We start from the raw sequence: 20,496 nt of genomic DNA on the forward strand, positions 1-20,496 counted from the left end.
TAAAGAGTACCTGTCACATGCCTATTGCTGTCAAAAGGTGTTTATATTTCTTGTGATGGCAATAAAAGTGATAAAAAATAAATAAATAAAGTGATAGTGTAAAAAAAATAAAAAATAATAAATAATAAAAAAAACTAAAGTGCGACCGTTCCCTGTGCTTGTCACTGTTGCTTTTGAAAAACTGCTGCGCAAATACTGTGTGATATAAAAAATTGCAAAACCCACCAATTTATTCTCTGGGGCCTCTGCTTTAAAAAAATATATAACGTTTGCAGGTTCTAAGATATTTTCTAGCAAAAATAAACTGATTGTTACATGTAAACAAAGTGCCAGAAAAGACCCGGTCTTATAAAAAGTATATAAAAAAAAAAGATGTTAAACATTAGTTTACAAGCTTTATAAAATGAAATAAAATTGGCCTAAACCCCTATAGTGTCCCTTTTTTATATATGTAATTTTGATTTATATAGCTAGTAAATTTAATGTATTTTACCACCTCCTTCCCAAGCCTATTCTGATACTTCGCTCATTCATGTAAAAATCTACTTTTTTTTGCTAGGAAATTGCTTAGAACCCCCAAACATCATATATTTTCTTTTTAGCAAAGACCCCAGAGAATAAAATGATGTGTGTTGCTATTTTTTGTCACACGGTATTTGCGCAGCGGTTTTTCAAATGCAATTTTTTTGAAAAGAAACACGTTCACGATTAAAAAAATAAAAACAGTAAAGTTAGCCCAATTTTATTGTATAATGTGAAAGATAATGTTACACTGAGTGAATAGCTACCAAACATGTCATGCTTTAAAATTGCGTCTGCCTGTGGAATGGCGGCAAACTACGGTGCTTAAAATTCTCCATAGGCGACGCTTTATATGCCCTTGCAGGTTACCAGTTTAGCGTGGCACAGGAGGCTATGACGGTCATGACAAAACCTCACATGTGTGGTGCGATCACTGTTTACATATGCATGCGAGAGTAACATATGCGTTCGCATTTGCATGTAAGCATGGTGGGACGGGGGCACTTTAAATATTATTTTATTTATTTTATCCAACATTATTTTTTTTTGCACTTTTCTTTTTTTTTTATATTTTTTTTGTACAAACTTCATTGCTATCACAAGGGATGAACAACATCCCTTGTGGCAGCATTGGCCGTAACAGGTCCTCTTTTTGGAGTGATCTGGGGTCTACTAGACCCCATTGGGGAGACCTCTGGCCTCCCCAATGCAGCCGATCAGACCGAGATCGGTCCAATCGGCTGCTTCTCTGGCCGCCAGGTAAACAAAGAGGCAGAACTGGAAGTGACAAATACTCGTGGCTCCCGGTTTCCAGGATTAAAGAGAGAGGGGAATGACAGTGGTTCCTCTCTCTCTCTGTACCAGGCAGCCATCGCCACCGGCCGCATCTCCTGAACTCCGAGATGGGACCAGAGAGCCTGGGAGAGGCGGCGGTGGGAGGGGGTTGGGACCCCTTCCGCCACCAGCAGCAGTGATCGAGTGGCTAATTAGCCACTCAGATCACTTCTGCCTTGTAGGTGCAGGCATTGTCCCGGTATAACCTCTGAAACCCAAGTATGTACGGGTACATTCTTGGGTGGGAAGTGGTTAAAGGGTTTGTAAAGGCAGAAGTTTTTTTTTATCCAAATGCATTCTATGCATTAAGATAAAAAACCTTCTGTGTGCTGCCCCCCCCCCCCACCCCCAGCCCCCCTTAATACTTAGCTGAGCCCATCTTTATCCAGCGATTGATGTTGCAGGAGTTTCTCAGCTGCCTGGGACTCCCCTCCTCCTTGGCTGAAACAGCAGCATGGTATGATGGACTCCCGCTGCTGTCAGTCAGCCAATCAGGAGAGAGAGGGGGCTGGGTCACTGCTCCATGTGTGAATGGACACGTGGAGTTGTGGTTCAGCTCAGGTGCCCCATAGCAAGCTGCTTGCTGTGGGGGCACTCAACAGGGGGAGGGGCCAGGAGCACTGAAGAGAGACCCAAGAAGAGGAGGATCCGGGCTGCTCTGTACAAATCCACTGCACAGAGGAGGTAAGTATAACATAATTGTTATTTAAAAAAAAAAACAAGACTTTACAATCACTTTGAAAATGTTTTCTTTAAGTTTTACATTTTTGTATCTGCATTCAAAAAATCTACATGACCAAGTTTCTTATAATCTTTATCACCAGCTGTAGGGTATTTATAAAGATTTCTTTTTGTTTTTAGAGATGAAGCACCTAAACCAACTCTAGCGTTGGAATACACCTTCGGCAGGAGGGCAAAGGGACACAATACGGTAAGAATCAATAGCTATCTTCAAATGCCTACAGATGTGTTGCTGTCAGTAAATGTGTTTTGTTTTGCTAAAGGCTTAAAGTGGTTGTAAACCTCAGACATGAAATATGAACAAAGCATATCCTTCAATAATGTGTACCTCTCTCGATTAAGAGTACTAAGTGTCATTTCTGTCTGCTGCCTTGTTTCTCGGCTGTCCGCATAAATCACTTTTAACAAGTTTTCCTGACACCAAGAGAAAAAAGGTGACAGGGGAGGGATCTCCAGCTGATTGACAACCTCAGCTCTGTTCCTGTGTGCTGTGTGAAGGGGGGTGTGTCCCTTCCATCCAATCAGTCTTAGATCTCATCTCCCTGAGCCTTACAGAGTGTGACTTCAGCTCTCCATCCCGTTTCTGACACCTCAGACAAGCTTTATAAATTCTGGACTTTGAACAGCTGCAGAGAAGAGAAGACTGCAGATAAAAATGTATCAGCTGAGGATAGTCTGTGGAAATATGTAAGGGTTTACAACCACTTTAACTCTAGGATCAACTCTTCCTAGCCAACCTGCAGCTGTATGTTAGCTGTGTTTTTTTTTTTTTTTTGTGAGTATACTGACTTTTTCTAAAATCTTCAGGCTGATCATGTGACGCCAAGGTTGAAATGCAGAGAGTGGGAAAATGTAAGGAGGTGGGCACACAATACTCTGCCTTCACAGGATTGTATTTTACTGATTGTCATTTAACCTGAGCTTTAACCTCTTTATGATTGTGGCACACATGTGCAGCATCAAGGAAGTGTTTCTTCTCTGTGATGATTTCTTTAGGTGGAATAAAGCCTCCATTTCTAGGTCCTTATCTTTCCTGGTAGTCAGACCTTGGTATTAGTGTCAGCTGCATACAGGCCTTTGTATATGTGAGCTGTTAGTTTCTCAGGGCTCTCTGTGCTCTGAGAGTCGGCTTCTGGGTGAAAAAGCTGAGGCCCTGTTCACACCTGAGCATATTTCAGCTAATAAAACGCTCATCTCTGAAGTCTCAAAACGCCCAACAAGCAAAATCCCATTCATTTCATTGGTCCCTGTTCACAGAGTTTTTTGTCTCCAGATGAAAAACGCCTGGAGCTTAAAGCGGAGTTCCACCCTAAAATTAAACTTACCTCCATCTTCATGCCCGGGGTCACCTGAAAAACAAATGGATAATCACATTTTTTTTTTTTTACTTACCTCGTATAGAAGAAAATATACTTACCTTACTTCCTCTTCCTCCCCTCGGCGGCCACGGCGATTTCTCACTTCCTGGCTTGCAATGATTCCTGGGAGCTGAACGTCATCGCTCCCAGGAATCAATGCGCCTGCACCGGCCCCGACGTCAGTTCCGGTGCAGGCGCCGTCATACCTTGCTAAACAGCTTCTGGGCATGCCCAGAAGCTGTGCAGGGATGACGCTGCGGCACCGGAAGTGACGGCGGGGCCGGTGCAGTGCATCGTGGGACCGAAGAAGACGGAAGAGGACGCAGAAGAGGATTGCGCTGGCTTCAAGCTGCCCACACCTGAGATGGCAGCGCTGGACAATACATTTTCAAGGTAAGTATTTCTTCTTGCAGGTAAGTGCAACCCGGGACAGATCAGAGGCTAGCCATTGTGGAATGTACTAGCCCTGACTGTCCCGGGGGTATTTTTATTAAAAAAAACGTTCACTGGGTGGAACTCCGCTTTAAATAAGTACATGAGCTTCTTTTTTGGCTGATTGCAAGCTTTTTTGTTAGATGTCAATGCCTTCCTACAAACACCTGCAAAAAACGCCTGAAAAAAGCACGAAAAAAACGCTGGTAAAATGCCCCAAAAAAAACGCCTGTAAAGCCTCGTACACACGATAAGAAAATCCGTAGGGAAATTTCATCCGACGACCGATCTGCCGATTTTCGGATTGTTAGTATGGTGCTTTTGACAGCCAACTCTGACTTTTTGGCTGACAAAATCCTCATGTGCAGGCTATAAAATTTTTGTCGTCCGTAAAACAACGTCCGATTTTCGTCTCATTAGTACAGATTTCAACGGAAAAAAATCTTAAGAGACATGCTCAGAGACGAAAGAACACATAGAAAGCAATCCAACACATGACATCACTTCTGAAGTAGAATTCTGTTGTACGGGAAAATTCGTATGAAAAAAACCTCTTCACTTTCCACATCAGACTAGCATGCCACAAAAAACGGACGACAGATCGTTCGATAATCTGATCGTGTGTACGGGGCTTAAAAAGCCAAAAAAAAAAACACCTGAAAATGATACGCTCAGGTGTGAATGGAGCCTGAATGTTAACACTAAAAAGGTTTCTGTTTGTTTTAGAGAACCCATTAGGGGGGCACGCTATTAGTCAGTAACTAACATGAGTTGACTTAGGCTCGGTTCACATTGGCCTGGGCACGGTTTTATCGCATTTTTTTCCAAAGGAGTCCAGTGCAGTGAGTTTCCTTCACCAGTTCTAGAGATGCACTAAAAATTTGACGGCCGAAACCTAATTGACTGAAAATGGTGTTGTTGGCATTTTGCTGATGGGAGAAAAAGGTTCCCATAATGGCACCGAAAATGATTTTTACCGCGATTTTACTGTGCTTATGGTTTTGTTTTTCATGGATCATTTGCCTCAAAAACCGCATCAAAAACAGAACATGGGTTCTTGCTGCGTTTTCTTAGCATTACAACAGGGAGGTGTGTTTTTGGTGCTGACCAGAAGTACTGCAAGTAAGATTTTTAACACCACAATGGAAGTGTAATGGACCAGTGTGAAGACATACATAGAATTTAAAGAGATACATTTTTCTTGAGCTTTTATTGCGCTAAAGGTCCCGATGTATTTCTTCCTGTGTGTTTTTAACACGGTTTTGACGCGTTTCCAGAGGCATTCCAGATGCTTTTTTTTTTTTTTTCTTCTTTTTTCCTGTTTTTTTTTTTCACTGTACTGGGGTCTTGTGTGTTTTTTATGCGCTTTTGATGGGTTCCAGTGCATTTTGGTGCGTTGTCGATGCGTTTTACCGCGTTCCAGTACAGTCCAGTGCAGGAAAAATGCAGCATGTTCTACTTTTTTTTTCTGGAACTGGAAAGCCCAGGAACTGACCACACAGGTGTGAACTATGCCATTGGAAACCATATAATCTACTTTTCATGAATTTTTGATTTATTTTTTTTACTTTTTTTCATTTACAATCACTTTAACTGTCTTTGTCCCCTTTTCACTAAGAAGGCAGCAAACACAGGGTGATAGGATACAGATAACGCTATTTCTGTTAAAGTGGTTGTAAACTCTTACAAATACCCAGTGAAGTGACTGGCCTCAGGTGATACACAGTGATGAAACAAATCCTCCTACATAAGTTGTACCTGTTTATGTGCAGTCTCCTCTTCGCTGCAATCGGTCAAAGTCCAGAATCTATTAACCTTGTCTGAGATGTCAGAAAAAAAGGAGCCGAAATTACACACTCATTGAGGAGAGCTCTGACAGCTAATTGGAGGGAAGGGACACACCCCCCTTCATACAACACACAGGAACAGAGCTGAAACTTTCAATCAGTTGGAGCTTCCTCCCCTGTCACCATTTTTCTCTTGGTGTCAGGAAAACTTGTCAGAAGTGATTAATGCTGATAGCAGATGAACAAAGCAGCAGACAGAAATGACACTCAGTGCTCTGGACTGAGACAAATACACACTATAGAGGAATATGCTTTGTTCAGCTTTCATGTTTGAGGTTTACAACCACTTTACCACTGGAGGATTTTGCTGTCTTACGTCCAGGCCACTTTTTGCGATTCGGCACTGTGCGACTTTAACTGACAATTGCGCGGTCGTGCGACACTGTACCCAAACAAAATTTACATCCTTTTTTTCCACAAACAGAGCTTTCTTTTGGTGATATTTGATCACCTGTGCAATTTTTACTTTTTGCGCTATAAACAAAAAAATAGCGTACATTTTGAAAAAATAACAATATTTTTCACATTTTTTTATATGAAATTCCCCCCCAAAAAAATTTAAAAATCAAAATTTTTTGAAATTTTTGGCCAATTTGTTTTCTGCTACCTATGTTTGGTAAAAAAATCACAATAAGCGTATTTTTATAGGTTTACGCAAAAGTTATTGCGTTTACTAATTAAGGGAAAGATTTCTGTAATTTTTGGTGTTTTTTTTTTTTTTTAATGAGTAATGGCGGCAATCTGCAATTTTTTTTTTTTTTTGCGGGACTGCGACATTGCGGCAGACAGATCGGACCCTTGACTGACATTTTTGACACTTTTGGGGTTACCAGTGACATTTCTACAGTAATCAGTGCTATATATATGCACTGTTACTGTAAAAATGACACTGGCAGGGAAGGGGTTAATTTTATTGGAGAGGGAGGGGTTAATGTATGCCTGCTGCTTCTTAACGTGTGTGGGGGGAGGTGACTGAGTGACACAGGGACAGATCGCAGGTTCAGCTATGCTGAACCCTGCAATCTGACCCTGTCTGTCACTTAGAAGATCCGCCCGCTTTGTTTACACAAGCGGGCGGATCTCCACACTCGATTTCCCCGACGATCGGGGAAGAGCGGCGGTGATCACCGCCGCTCCTCCCCTGGCCCGACTCCCGCTGTGACTGAACACAGCGGGAGCGAGCCTCCGGCGGCGCGCGCGCGCCGCCCACAATGGGAGGAGTCCAGCGACGTAGGTCTACGTCGCTGGACGGGAACGAGCCACTTTGCCACAGTACAGTCAACGTGACTGGTCGGCAAGTGGTTAAGGTACTTCTATGCAGTGAAAGTCATTTGCAGTTTTTCCTTTAGGCCTCTTGCACACTGCAGCTTGGAAAAGCTCAGTGCAGCTTTTTTTTTTTACTGAGCTAAAATGCAGCCCATTCATTGTAATACGCCTATGCACACAGGCGCGTAAACAAGCGCCGTGCATTCTTCAGTAAAAACAAAATAGAAAAATCTGAATTTTGGTCAATAATTTATGCCTAATGTGTGCGATTGCGCACAAATGTGCGCAAATGGCCATTTACAAAATGTGTAGAACAAGAACGTGAGGATACGTTTCTGCGCATTTGCGCGAAAATGCGCGCATGCATATGTGCAGAAATACGCGCAAATACATACCAAAAAAAAATATAGATGGAAAAAGTAGATGCTCAAACAGGAATATTGTGTGCAAGAGGCCTTACAAAAGCAGCATTTTCTTCTAGTAGTCTGTTCCTTTGTGTCATACAACATGACAGGTGCACTTTGAAGGAGCTGAATAAAAAGTAATGTTTAGTTACGGCATCAGTGAATATAAAGAAATGTTCTGGAGAGTGCAGAAGGTTCATCGGTATGAAGGGAATACAGGGTCAGAATTATTACAGATGTGCAGAATTCTCATCCTTATCTTATCCGGCAAATGTTAACAGGAGAATATTATCATTTGTTCAAGGTGATGGTATACTACATAACATATTTTCTACTATACTAGCTTTTTATACACTGTAAATTCTTTTACCCAATGAACTGCATATATTTTACTTTAAAGTGTCATTAAGCACTTGACGTCCAGAAGATTTACCCCCCTTCATGACCAGGCCATTTTTTGCGATACGGCACTGCGTTATTTTAACTGACAATTGTGGGGTCATGCAACGCTGTACCCAAATAAAATGTATGTCCTTTTTGTTCCCCACAAATAGAGCTTTTTTTTTTTGGTGGTATTGGATTACCTCTGCTTTTTTTATTTTTTCGTGCTATAAACAAAAAAAAGACAGACAATTTTGAAAAAAAAAAAAACAACAATGTTTTTTACTTTCTGCTATAAAACACACCCAATAAAAAAAAATTGAAAAAAATCAAATTTCTTAAAAAATTTAGGCCAATATATTCTGCTACATATTTTTTGGTAAAAAAAAAAAAATCCCAATAAGAGTATTTTGATTGGTTTGCGCAAAAGTTATCGTGTCTACAAACTAGGGGATATTATTTATTTTAATTTTTTATTTTTTTGCACATACTTTTTCTACTTATTTTGCAGACTATGCTGGTCTCTGTGGTATGCTGGTTTCTGTGGTATCTGGGGTATTGGTCTCTGTGGTGCTGGTCTCTGTGGTATGCTGGTTTCTGTGTGGTATGCTGGGCTCTGTGATATCTGGGGTATTGGTCTCTGTGGTGCTGTTCTCTGTGGTATGCTGGGCTCTGTGGTATGCTGGGCTTTGTGGTGCCGGTCTCTGAGGTATCGGTCTCTGTGGTGCTGGGCTCTAGGTTATGCTGGGCTCTGTGGTATGCTGGGCTCTGTGGTGCCAGTCTCTGTGGTATGCTGGGCTCTGTGGTGCCAGTCTCTGTGGTATGCTGGGCTCTGTGGTGCCAGTCTCTGTGGAATGCTGGGCTCTGTGGTGCCAGTCTCTGTAGTATGCTGGGCTCTGTGGTATGCTGGGCTCTGTGGTATTCTGGTCTCTGTGGTGCTGGAATCTGTGGTGCTGGACTCTGTGGTACCGGTCTCTGTGGTGCTGGGCTCTAGGGTATGCTGGGCTCTGTGGTATGCAGGGCTCTGTGGTGCAGGGCTCTGTGGTATTCTGGGCTCTGTGGTGCCGGGCTCAGTGGTGCCGGTCTCTGTGGTGCTGGGCTCTAGGCTATGTTGGGCTCTGTGGTGCCAGTCTCTGTGGTATGCTGTGGATAAAAAAATATCCCAATAAGAGTATTTTGATTGGTTTGCGCAAAAGTTATCGCGTCTACAAACTAGGGGATATTTTTATTTATTTTAATTTTTAATTTTTTTTTACTAGTAATGGCGGTGATCAGCGGCTTATAGGGGGACTGTGATATTGCGTCGGACATTCTGACACTGACACTTTGGGAACCAGTGACACTAATAAAGTGATCAGTGCTAGAAATATTCACTGTCACTATACCAAAGACACTGGCTGGCAAGGAGTTAACATCAGTGGCGATCAAGAGGTTAACTGTGTGCCTAGCCAGTGTTTATGTGAACTGTGGATAGTACTTTTACTAGAGGAAGAGATGGAATTAATAGCCTGCCTTTCAGGGACACAAACACCACCCCAAAAACACCAAAAACAGCAATCTGCCTTGTTTACATGGAGTACCTAGTACCTGGCGTTCAGCTTCCGCTGTGTGTAATCGCAAGCAGCCGGAGGCGTGCATTCCCACCCCCTACCCAGAAGATCTAACCTTGTTACAGTTATGTGAGGGTATATAGCAGTGTACAAAGGGGTAGCATAAAATTAGAAAGGCTATAATAAAACCAGCTGACTGAGTTTTCACTGCAGCTTTTCTGTTTTTCCGCAATGGCTGTGGGTGAAGTACCTTTGTAATATCTCTTTTAGGACTCAAGCCTATGGCCATTTTTGAACATAAAGGCATGCGTTTGAATAAAAAAAACTTTTTTGCACCAATCGAGCACACAGATGCACAAAGGCTTTCTAAACGTGGCTGTAATTGAGGCTAGCTACAAAGTGCATGCTAGATGGTATCGGGTACCGGAACGCCTCTTGAAAATGTGTCCAGGTTCGCCGGCCTTCTGCTTCAGTGGAAGTAGCCAGATAGGCAAGTTTTTACACACATGGTGGGGTTGTCCTAAAGTGCACTCTTATTTTTTCATTTAGCCAAGACACACACATGCTCCTGGCTGCCAAAATTGCCATTGCAACCGCCTGGAAAAGCCCAATTATAGACATAGCCTTAATGAAGCGCAAACTCATGTGGACAATGCTGAATGAATAAATGGTTAGTGTCTTGCGAGAAAAACAATGCCTCTTTGTCAAAATATGGTCTCCTTGGCTTGCCTAGGAGACACCAGGTGTTTATTCCAGGAACGGCTGGCGGTAGATCCCCGGATGGACTTACTTTCTTTTCTTCTCTATCTTTCTTGCTTTTTTTTCTCCTTTTTTTCATACTTCCCCCTTTACCCCTTACCTACCCTATCCCTACCTATATCCTGCAAATGATTAGTAGTGGGAGTTACATTCCCCATAAATGATTGCACTGTGTTTTGTTAATAGAGTGAGTAATTGAAGCTTACAACCTTAGATAAATGTCTTACAGTTTGAAGAATGTCCCATACAAGGTTTGCAAAATTGTTCTTTAAAGCTTTAAAGGAGTTGTAAAGTCAGAAGGTTTTTTTATATTAATGCAATCTATGCATTAGGATAAAAAGCCTTCTGGGTGTAGCAGCTGCCCCAGCCCCCCTAAAACTTACCTGAGCCCCATCTCTCTCCAGCGATGTCCATGAGTCCCTTGGTCATCCCTCCCTCTCCCTCCTGATTGACTGAGAGACAGCCGCGGCTCCATTGTCTCCCATAGCTGTCAAGCTAATTCAGTTATCCAATCAGAAGAGAGAGGGGGTGGGGCTAAATGGACACAAGGAGCTGCAGCTCAGCTTGGGTGCCCCCATAGCAAGCTACTTGCTGTGGGGACACTCAGCAGGAGGGAGGGGCTAGGAGCAACAACAAGGGATCCGAGAAGAGGAGCTGCCCTGTGCAAAACCAAATGCACAGAGGAGGTAAATATAACTTGTTTGTTAATTAAAAAAAAAAACAAGCCTTTACAATTACTTTAGGCTACATTCACACCTGAGCGTAGCGTTTTTCGCGCGTTTTTTACCGCGATTTTACGGCGTTTTTTACCGCGATTTTACCGCGATTTTTACCGCGATTTTTGTGCAGGCGTTTTTAGATTGAATAGAGATCAATGGAAAACGCCTGTAATCTGCCCAAAAAGAAGCTCATGTACTTTTTTGAGCGTTGGGCGTTTTGTATACAGCGTCAAAACGCTCAGATGTGAACAGGGGCCATTGAAATGAATAGGATTTGTCTTGTTGGGCGTTTTGAGAGCTGATCCTAGAGCAGAAAAATGCCCCAAAAACGCCTAGATGTGAACGGAGCCTAAGAGTCGGTTCACACTGAGGCGACACGACTCTGTACTACTTCGGGGGCGATTTGTGCATTACCATGCACCACGACTTCGGAGCGACTTGCAGGGACTTCACATAATGGAAGTCTATGCAAGTCGCTCCAGGTCGCCCCAAAGTAGTACAGGACCCTTTTTCTAAGTCGGAGCGACTTGTGTCGCTCCTATTAGAACGGGTCCTGTAGCGGTCAATGGACAAGTCGCCTGACAAGTCGCGCTAGTGTGGACCGGCTCTTAGGCTTATGGGTGTATCACAGACAGACCTGTAGAGCTATCCCTGAGAGGCTCCTTTTCCATCTCCAGTGGCCTCAAGTGACCACCTATTTAACGTTTGTACCTCATATTTTTTCTTGTGTCTATACCGGTCACCAAAGCTGACCTTGCCTTATTAGCGATGCCTCGATTGCACTTCCCTTTCTCTCCACCCCCCACTTCCCCTCCCTTTTGTTCCTTATGTACTTAAATTGTTTAATGATTCGAGCATGGCAAGGATTGTTTGCCGCTCTATTTTGTACTGTTTGCAAAAAAAATTTCAATAAAAACAATTGAAACAGAAAAATCGTAGCTTTTGACAGGAAAAGGCTGCCTTTGACCTGCTTTGATTGCAGTTCAAACACACCTCAATACGACATCCCATGCCCATAGAAATGCAATGCAACACAAAGAAGGTCAAACACAACTTCTGAACCGCCCAATTAAAGTCAATGGGATTTTGTTGACCTGCATTTGATGTGCGTTTAAAACCACTTAAGCCCCGGAAGATTTTACCCCCTTCCTGACCAGGGCCTATTTTGCGATTCGGCACTGCGTGACTTTAACGGACAATTGCGCAGTCGTGCGACGCTGTACCTAAACAAATTTGACATACTTTTTTTCCCACAAACAGAGCTTTCTTTTGGTGGTATTTGATCACCTGTGCGATTTTTTGATCATGCGCTATAAACAAAAAAAGAGCGTCAATTTTGCAAAAATAACAATTTCTCTTACGTCCTCCGACAGTCGCCGCCTCTTCATATTCGTCACATATGGGGTATTAGACTTTGCTCCGAAGGAGTAGCTAGGCAACAGAATATGTTAACATTAAAGCTTTTAACATATCCCACCCTCAAGGGGTGGTCCCCTCAGTCAATACCCTCCTACTTCCTGCAACCATATCTCAGTTTCAATGTCTAGCTTGTCAGGAGTGGCTGGCTCTCTCTGTGCTGGGGCTTTGTGCCCCAGACTCTTTCTTCTTTTTTGATTTTTTTGTTTGAGTTTTCTCTCTACCTTTACTTAGCTGTTCTTTTTGTCAGCATTAGTTAGTTCTTCTGATGAAGAGGATCATGCGGGCTGGGTCTCGGGCTGATCCCCCTGGTCGCAGGTCGTGGGTCAGTGGCTTCCCAGTCTGCCATCGAGCGTTCAGCCAGGTAACGCTCCTGGCACAGTGAACGACCCATCCCTGTTCGGTGCAGGGATGATTGGTGAGGGGGCTACCTCACTGGACGCTGTGCGGTTTCTTAACCCCCATTCTGTGCGTCTTGTATGCGACTCTCCCTGCCTCATGTGCAGCGGCTTGTTCGCCTGTGCGGGTCCCCCACGCCACTGTGAGGTAAGTGTATCTATGTGGGGACCTGTCTGTCTGGGGGGGTGTCAGTCTGGGACTGTGTAACCTGCCTCTATTCACACTGTTTGTCTCCCTATCTCTCGGCTGCATGCTGTGGGCTGCAAGGGGGGGGGGGGGAGCTGTGTGACACTGTGTGTGTCAGCCTTGTCAGTGTGAGAAGCTGTGTGCTGTGGGGCATGTTTTGTGGCATGTTTGGGCATTATACAGCGATCGCTGCGGCGATCTGACATGTTTTTTTTTATACATGGATGACATGTGTGCATTACTGTACTGTGGAGCGGCGGTTTCGGCGCCAAACGGCGCCATTTTGCCTACACTCGCTCCGGCCGCATGTTCTACATGCATGGCGGCCATTTTCTTGTAGCCTCCCATAGGCTTTCATAGAGCGCCCTGGCAGCATCACTTCCTCTTCTCCAGGGACACCGATCGAGGCAGCAGCAGCGGCGAGGGTCTCCTCAGGTTATATCCTTCCTATCCATTGCCTGTGTCAGTTTTATTGTCCCTGTGGGGGTCTCATTGTGCTTGTGTGTGGTGCGGTGGGCTGCGCTCGCCGCGCTTGTTAAAGGGCAGTTAACCCTTTATTATCCAGCATTTGTTATAGGGGCAATGGATTCTCAGGAGGGCAAATTTCCTACCGCCTTGGTGGAAAGCCAGGGGACCGCTGTTTCCCCCCCAGGGGGGGATTTAGCCACTATTGTGGCTGGCCTTGCTGCTCAGGTGCAGATGCTGGTGGCTGCTCAATCTACTAAAAGACCCAGAGTTGCTCTTTCCTCTGATTCTGAGGGTGAAGGTGATGGGGCTGTTATGGCGGGGGCCTCCTTATCGGGGTCCCGCTCCTCCCTGGATCTAGTGGGGTCCGAGGTGGAGGCTGATGTTGAAGGGGTTGATAATTCTCCCCCTGGCTCGCCTGAAGAGCTTGCAATCATGGATGAATTGATTGCTTCCATAAAGCAAACGCTGCGTTTGCAGGATGAAGTGTGTCCCCCCGCTGCCTTGGCGGCTTATGGGACGCAGAGAAAACGCAGGACGCCGCAGGTTTTTCCCTGCAATGATGATTTTCAGCGCGCTGTTAAGGAACAATGGCGCAATCTGTGCAAACCTTTTGCTGTACCTAGTAGGTTCAAGCTGCGTTATCCTTTCTCGCCTTCCACTGATGAAAGGTGGTGTGTGCCACCCCCAGTGGATCACGCAATTGCGGTTTTAAACAAATCCACTGCGATTCCTGCAGAGGATTCCCCTGTGTTCCGTGATGCCACGGATAGGAGATTGGAGTCTCTTGCCCGTCATACTTATTCTGTTACGGGTTCTATGCTTAAGGCTCTGTTTGCCTCTCTCATGGCGGCCCAGGCGGTCGCAAGTTGGACGCAGATGCTTAGGCGCGTCCTAGTGGCCGATTCGGCCTCACCGGCGACCCTGGATATGGTGGATCAAATCCACCAGGGTGTCATGTATCTGTGTGATGCGGACTTGGACCTAGTCCCGTTGGCTGCACGTGTGCACAGCGTGGCGGTGTTGTCTCGCCGCCTGGTTTGGTTGAAATGTTGGTCGGTGGACCAGTCTTCACGTAAGACCTTAGCCAATCTGCCTTATGATGGGTCTCGCCTTTTTGGGGAGTCCTTGGATGTGTTGATTAAGGGGATCACCGGAGGTAAGAGCACTCTCTTGCCCCATTTCCCCAAGGCTAAGGGGGCTTCTGGGAAGAAGCATGCTAATTTTCGGCCCCCTCAGGGGTCCTTTCGTGCCTTTCGGTCGCACTACAAGGGCAAACCGTTCAAAGGTCAAGGCTCTCAGAAGAAGCCCTGGTCTGGGAAACAGAAGTCCGGTCAATCCGGATCCGCAGCCCATAACAGTGCGGCCTGAAGGGGCGCCCTCACCCAGTTTTGGGGTGGGGGGACGCTTGCTCGGTTTTCTTCAGCCCTGGTTGGCCCGCGTGCGGGACAGATGGGTTCAGGAGATCGTTCGATCTGGTTACAAGATCGAGTTTCTCTCTCGGCCGGAGAGCAGATTTTTTCCCTCAAATCTTCAACTGTCTCCGGAGCGTTTACGGGACCTGCACCTGGCGGTGCGGGACCTGAGGGCTCAGGGAGTGGTAGTTCCGGTGCCTCATCGGGACAGATTTCGGGGGTTTTATTCCAATCTGTTCACCGTGCCCAGAAAGGTTCGTCCAATTCTGGACTTGAAGGCTCTGAACCGCTCTGTGCGGGTTCGCAAGTTCCGCATGGAATCCCTGCGGTCGGTGGTGGCTGCCCTGGTTCCGGGGGAATTATGGCCTCCATCGATTTGAAGGAATGCGTATCTTCACATCCCCATTTTCGAGGGTCACCAGAGGTACCTTCGATTTGCCATTGCGGAGGATCACTACCAGTTCGTGGCGTTGCCTTTTGGTCTCGCCTCGGCTCCGCGGGTCTTCACCAAGGTGCTTGCACCGGTTCTGGCATTATTGAGGGCCCAGGGCATTTCTGTCCTGGGGTATCTGGACGACATTCTGGTTCGGTCTGCGACCAGCCAGGGTCTGGAGAAGGACCTGTCTGTCACGATGCAAACTCTGCAGGAGTTTGGTTGGACGATACATTTTCCAAAGTCGACACTGAGTCCGTCGGTTCGTCTTCCCTACCTGGGAATGATTCTGGACTCGGTGCAGGCGAAGGTCTTCCTGCCGGAAGACAAACTCAGAACTCTTCAGGAGGAAGTCAGGTCCCTCAGGGACGTTCCGCACTCGTCTCTGCGGACGTGCATGAGATGTCTGGGATTGATGGTCTCGGCCTTCGAGGCGATTCCCTTCGCCAGTTTCACACGCGGGGTCTCCAAGCGGAGATCCTGTCCATGTGGGACGGGCGACCTCAATCTCTGGATCTTCAAATCTCGTTGAGTCATCGCACCAGGAGAGACCTTCTGTGGTGGCTCCAGTCCCCGTTGGTATCCGGGGGCAAGTCGTTTCGTCCTATCTCGTGGACGGTAATCACCACGGATGCCAGCCTGTCGGGCTGGGGTGGTGTTCTGGGCGTTCTGTTCAGGGGACTTGGTCGGAGGGGGAGTCCTCCCTTCCGATCAACATTCTGGAATTGCGTGCGATAAATCTCTGTCTTCATCGCTGGACGGACCGGCTGCAGGGCTGCCCGGTTCGGGTGCAGACGGACAATGCCACGGCGGTGGCCTACATCAACCACCAAGGGGGCACCAGGAGTGCCCGAGCGGCTCGAGAAGTGGCCGACATTCTGTCTTGGGCCGAGACTCATGTCCCGGCGATAACGGCGGTTCACATTCCGGGGGTGGAGAACTGGCAGGCGGACTATCTGAGTCGCCAGACCCTGGATCAGGGGGAATGGTCTCTACACCCGGCTGTCTTCCAGACGTTGTGCGCGAAGTGGGGTCTCCCAGATGTGGACCTGTTCGCGTCTCGTCTCAACAACAGGGTGAGAAGGTTCGTAGCAAGGACGCGCGACCCTCGGGCAGACGCGTCGGACGCGTTAGTGGCCCCGTGGCATCAGTACAGGCTGATGTACGCGTTTCCACCGATTCAGTTGCTGTCCAGGTTCCTTCGCAGGTTACACTCGGAACGCAGCACGGTGATTCTTGTGGCACCGGACTGGCCTCGCCGGTCCTGGTACGCAGACCTCGTGAATCTGGCGGTCGACGCCCCGTGGCGTCTGCCTCTTCGAGAAGATCTCCTGTCTCAAGGACCGATATACCATCCTGCTTTACAGTCGCTGGCTTTGACGGCCTGGCTGTTGAGACCGAGGTCCTGAAGGAGAAGGGTCTCTCCCCAGAGGTCGTTCATACCTTGATCAACGCGAGGAAGTCTTCCTCGGGGAAGGTTTATTACCGTACTTGGAAGGCCTATTTTGCCTGGTGTGAGTCCAGGGGGTTTTCACCCCGCACGTACTCGGTTTCCCGAGTGCTGTCCTTCCTTCAAACGGGTGTCGATCAGCGTTTGGCGCTGGCTACGATAAAGGGTCAGGTGTCTGCGCTGGCCGTTCTGTTTCAACGTCCCGTGGCTTCCAACTCCTTGGTTGGCACTTTTGTTCAGGGAGTGCGGCATCTGGTTCCTCCTAGGAGGGATCCTCTGCCCCCTTGGGACTTGAATCTCGTTCTATCTGTGTTACAACGTGCTCCTTTTGAACAGATCAGGGAGATCTCGTTGTCTATGTTGTCCAAAAAGGTCGCCTTTTTGGTTGCGATCACTTCGGCTCGCAGAGTGTCGGAGCTGGCGGCTTTGTCCTGCAAGTCTCCGTATCTGGTTGTTCATTTGGATAAGGTGGTCTTGCGACCTAATCCTTCTTTTCTTCCGAAGCGAGTTTCGGAATTCCATCTTAATGAGGATATTGTCTTGCCTTCGCTGTGCGCGAAGCCTAAACATCCAAAGGAGGTGCGATTGCATTCTTTGGATGTTGTTCGGGCGATAAGGGTTTACCTTAAATCGACTGAGTCTTTTCGAAAGACGGACTCCTTGTTTGTTCTTCCAGAGGGTCCTCGGAAGGGCATGGCGGCGTCGGCCTCTACCATCGCCAAATGGATCAGGCAGACCATTGAACAGGCCTATGCCTTGCAGGGGAAGGTTCCCCCTGTGCCTGTGAAGGCGCACTCTACTAGATCTCTGAGTACGTCTTGGGCCTGTCGTCATGGGGTTCTGTAGCCCAGGTGTGTAAGGCGGCGACTTGGTCGACCGTGCACACTTTCACAAAATTCTACAGAGTAGATGTTCAGGCATCGGCGGATGCTTCCTTTGGCCGCAAGGTTCTTAGTGCGGCAATTCCCTAGGGTCCCTTGTTGGGGACCTCTGGCTGTTGGGATAAGTTTTTTATCCCCTGGTCATTTGTCTTTTCCTGGGTTGTTGCTCCTGTTGAGCACTTGTTTTTCCTGTAGCCCAGCTGGTTTCCTTCCTTTGGTAAGGTTCCTTTTCTTTGATGCGGAGACTGCGTTGCCTTTCGGCGCGGATGCGTTTCCCACCCCTCATGTTTGCACTGCTTTGGGACGTCCCCATATGTGACGAATATGAAGAGGCGGCGACTGTCGGAGGACGTAAGAGAAAATGGAATTTTTGTAAAATCTTACCTGTAAAATTCCTTTCTCTGAGTCCTCCGACAGTCGCCGCCCCCGCCCCTCTTTTGGGGTTTGGTTGTATACTCTACTGCTATTCCACTGAAACTGAGATATGGTTGCAGGAAGTAGGAGGCTATTGACTGAGGGGACCACCCCTTGAGGGTGGGATATGTTAAAAGCTTTAATGTTAACATATTCTGTTGCCTAGCTACTCCTTCGGAGCAAAGTCTAATACCCCATATGTGACGAATATGAAGAGGCGGCGACTGTCGGAGGACTCAGAGAAAGGAATTTTACAGGTAAGATTTTACAAAAATTCCGTTATTTTTCACATTTTTTTATATGAAATTCCCCAAAAAAATGTAAAAATCAAAATTTTTTAACATTTTAGGCCAATTTGTTTTATGCTACCTATGTTTGGTAAAAAATCTCAAAAAGCGTATTTTGATTGGTTTGCGCAAAAGTTATTACGTTTACTAACTAAAGGAAAGATTTTTGTAATTTTTGTTGTTTTTTTTTTTAACGAGTAATGGAGGCGATCTGCGATTTTTTTTTTTTTTTTTTTTTTTTGTGGGACTGCGACATTGCGCCGGACAGATCGGACCCTTGACTGACATTTTTGACACTTTTGGGGTTACCAGTGACATTACTGCAGTAATCAGTGCTATACATATGCACTGTTACTGTAAAAATGACACTGGCGTTGAAGGAGTTAACTTTATTGGAAAGGGAGGGGTTAAGTGTGTCCCTAGGGGCGTGTTTCTAACTGTGATTGGATGTGGCTACTAGTGTAAGAACAGAGATCAATGGTCCTACATAGCAGAACTGTTTGATCTCCATTCTTACACAGGGAAGAATGACAGGCGGCTTTGTTTACATCAGCCGCCTGCCTTTCTTCCGGTGTCACGGATCGGGTCCGCCGGGCACACACGCGGGGGGGTTCGTGACCGCGCAGGAGCGCGCCTCCGGCGGCGCGCGCTTGCTCCCTAGAGCCTCACAGGCTAGCAACGTAGACCTACGTCGCTTTGCCTGTGAGGGGCTGACTGCCGACGTAAATCGCCGTGTGGCGGTCGGCAAGCGGTTAAGGAGCGTATGAAACGCAGGAAAACACCCATCAACATGAGCCCTTAGATATAATTTATCAGCAACAATGTAATGTGAGGGCCCACCTATCTAATCCACTTAATGTGTATCTAATCAGGAACGTCCTTGCATTAAATATGTTTGGTACATATAAAGGAGATCTGATTGCAGATCTGATTGTAATGTTTGTGACAAGCTTTACAGATTAGATAAGATGACAGACAGGATTGCTTTCTTTAAATATAATAAATTCCCGCCGCTTCATATTGTATAGCGAGTTGCTTTGCTTGACCTGCTTTTTTTTTTGCTGATAACAGTTACTGCTTTAGTACAAGGACCTCTGGGCCCTATGTCTTATATTTGGATGTTATGTAACTATCTTTCTGTTGTGCACTTATTGGTGACTCAAGACGAACCATCTTTGTTGTATGGCTTTTTTCCATACTGTGGGGCTTTACGTGTTTATGATCGCCTGGTTTTGTATGCAATTATGATGTATAAATAAAGAATATTAAAAAAAAAAATTGAATAAATTCACTAATATATAGCATCCAAGTAGAAATACTTTTTTAATGAACAGCTAAAATGTTTGGTGTAATATGAATCTATTTGTTTTCTTTTTAAGCCAAAAGACATTGCTCATTTCTGGGAACTAGGCGGGGGACTATCTCTAATGGATTTAATAAACATACCAATCACCATTGAGAACATTAGGTAAGTGATGCAATACTCATGTCATTTTTATAGAATTAGGGTTACCTAATATGTGTAAACCTGACCAAATCCTTCCAGGAAGGGCTAAGCCCCTGTTCACATTAGGTCGCTCCGACTTCGGGGGCGACCTGTGAAGTCGCGTGCACTGCGACTTCGGCGCGACTTGCACGGACTTCATAACATGAATGTCTATGCAAGTTGCCTCCAGGTCGCCCCGAAGTAGTACAGGACCCTTTTTCTAAGTCGGGCGACTTGTGTCGCTCCTGTTAGAACGGCTCCTGTACTACACAGTGGGAGCGGGAGGACCGCGACTTGTCAGGCTGACAAGTCGCCTGACAAGTCGGATCAATGTGAATGGACACTTAAGCTGATAAGAGGAACTGGGAACAAGGCTATGCCTGTTATTTTATTTTCCTCTAACTGCATTCTGTAGTGATGTAGAGGTCTGTGGGAGAAACCACAGAGCAAGAGTGAACCTGTATTTATTTATTCATTACAGAAACTCAATTTCATCACTGGCCGTATCAGCAGTATGGTTGCCCTCAAAGGGCTGGTTGTATCTGTAGGACTAGATATCCAGAGCACCCCAACCCCCCCACGTCAGATGTCAGGAGCCCCCCCCCCCCACCATCAGAAGTCAAGGGGCCCCCACTCTCCTTACATCACACTGCACCCCCATTACCTTGTGCTGCAAAACTGAAAGGCAGAAAGTGCAGGGTCAGGAGGAGGAGCATAGGAGGGCTGGAGCCAGCTGCTGGAGTCTGCTGAATGCTGAGATTAGGAAGTTGGAGAAAAGGGGTGCTTCAGGCTGCATAGAGAGGCACCGGATCTGTAGGAGGAGCTCTGCCCTACTCTCTGCTCCTGAGAAG

General features: G+C 46.3%; 1 protein-coding gene across 1 annotated transcript in view; it reads left to right on the top strand.

The window, feature by feature from the left end:
• DYNC2LI1 (dynein cytoplasmic 2 light intermediate chain 1) overlaps positions 1-20,496 on the top strand; it is a 103,192-nt gene that overhangs the window by 16,615 nt on the left and 66,081 nt on the right. Inside the window, exons 4-5 of the mRNA XM_082249842.1 lie at positions 2,218-2,287; positions 19,539-19,627. Coding sequence (XP_082105968.1) covers positions 2,218-2,287; positions 19,539-19,627 — 159 coding nt within the window. The remainder of the gene's footprint in view (positions 1-2,217; positions 2,288-19,538; positions 19,628-20,496) is intronic.

Source organism: Pelophylax lessonae (assembly GCF_965119305.1).
Source record: "Pelophylax lessonae genome assembly, chromosome: 3".
Lineage (NCBI taxonomy): Eukaryota > Metazoa > Chordata > Amphibia > Anura > Ranidae > Pelophylax > Pelophylax lessonae.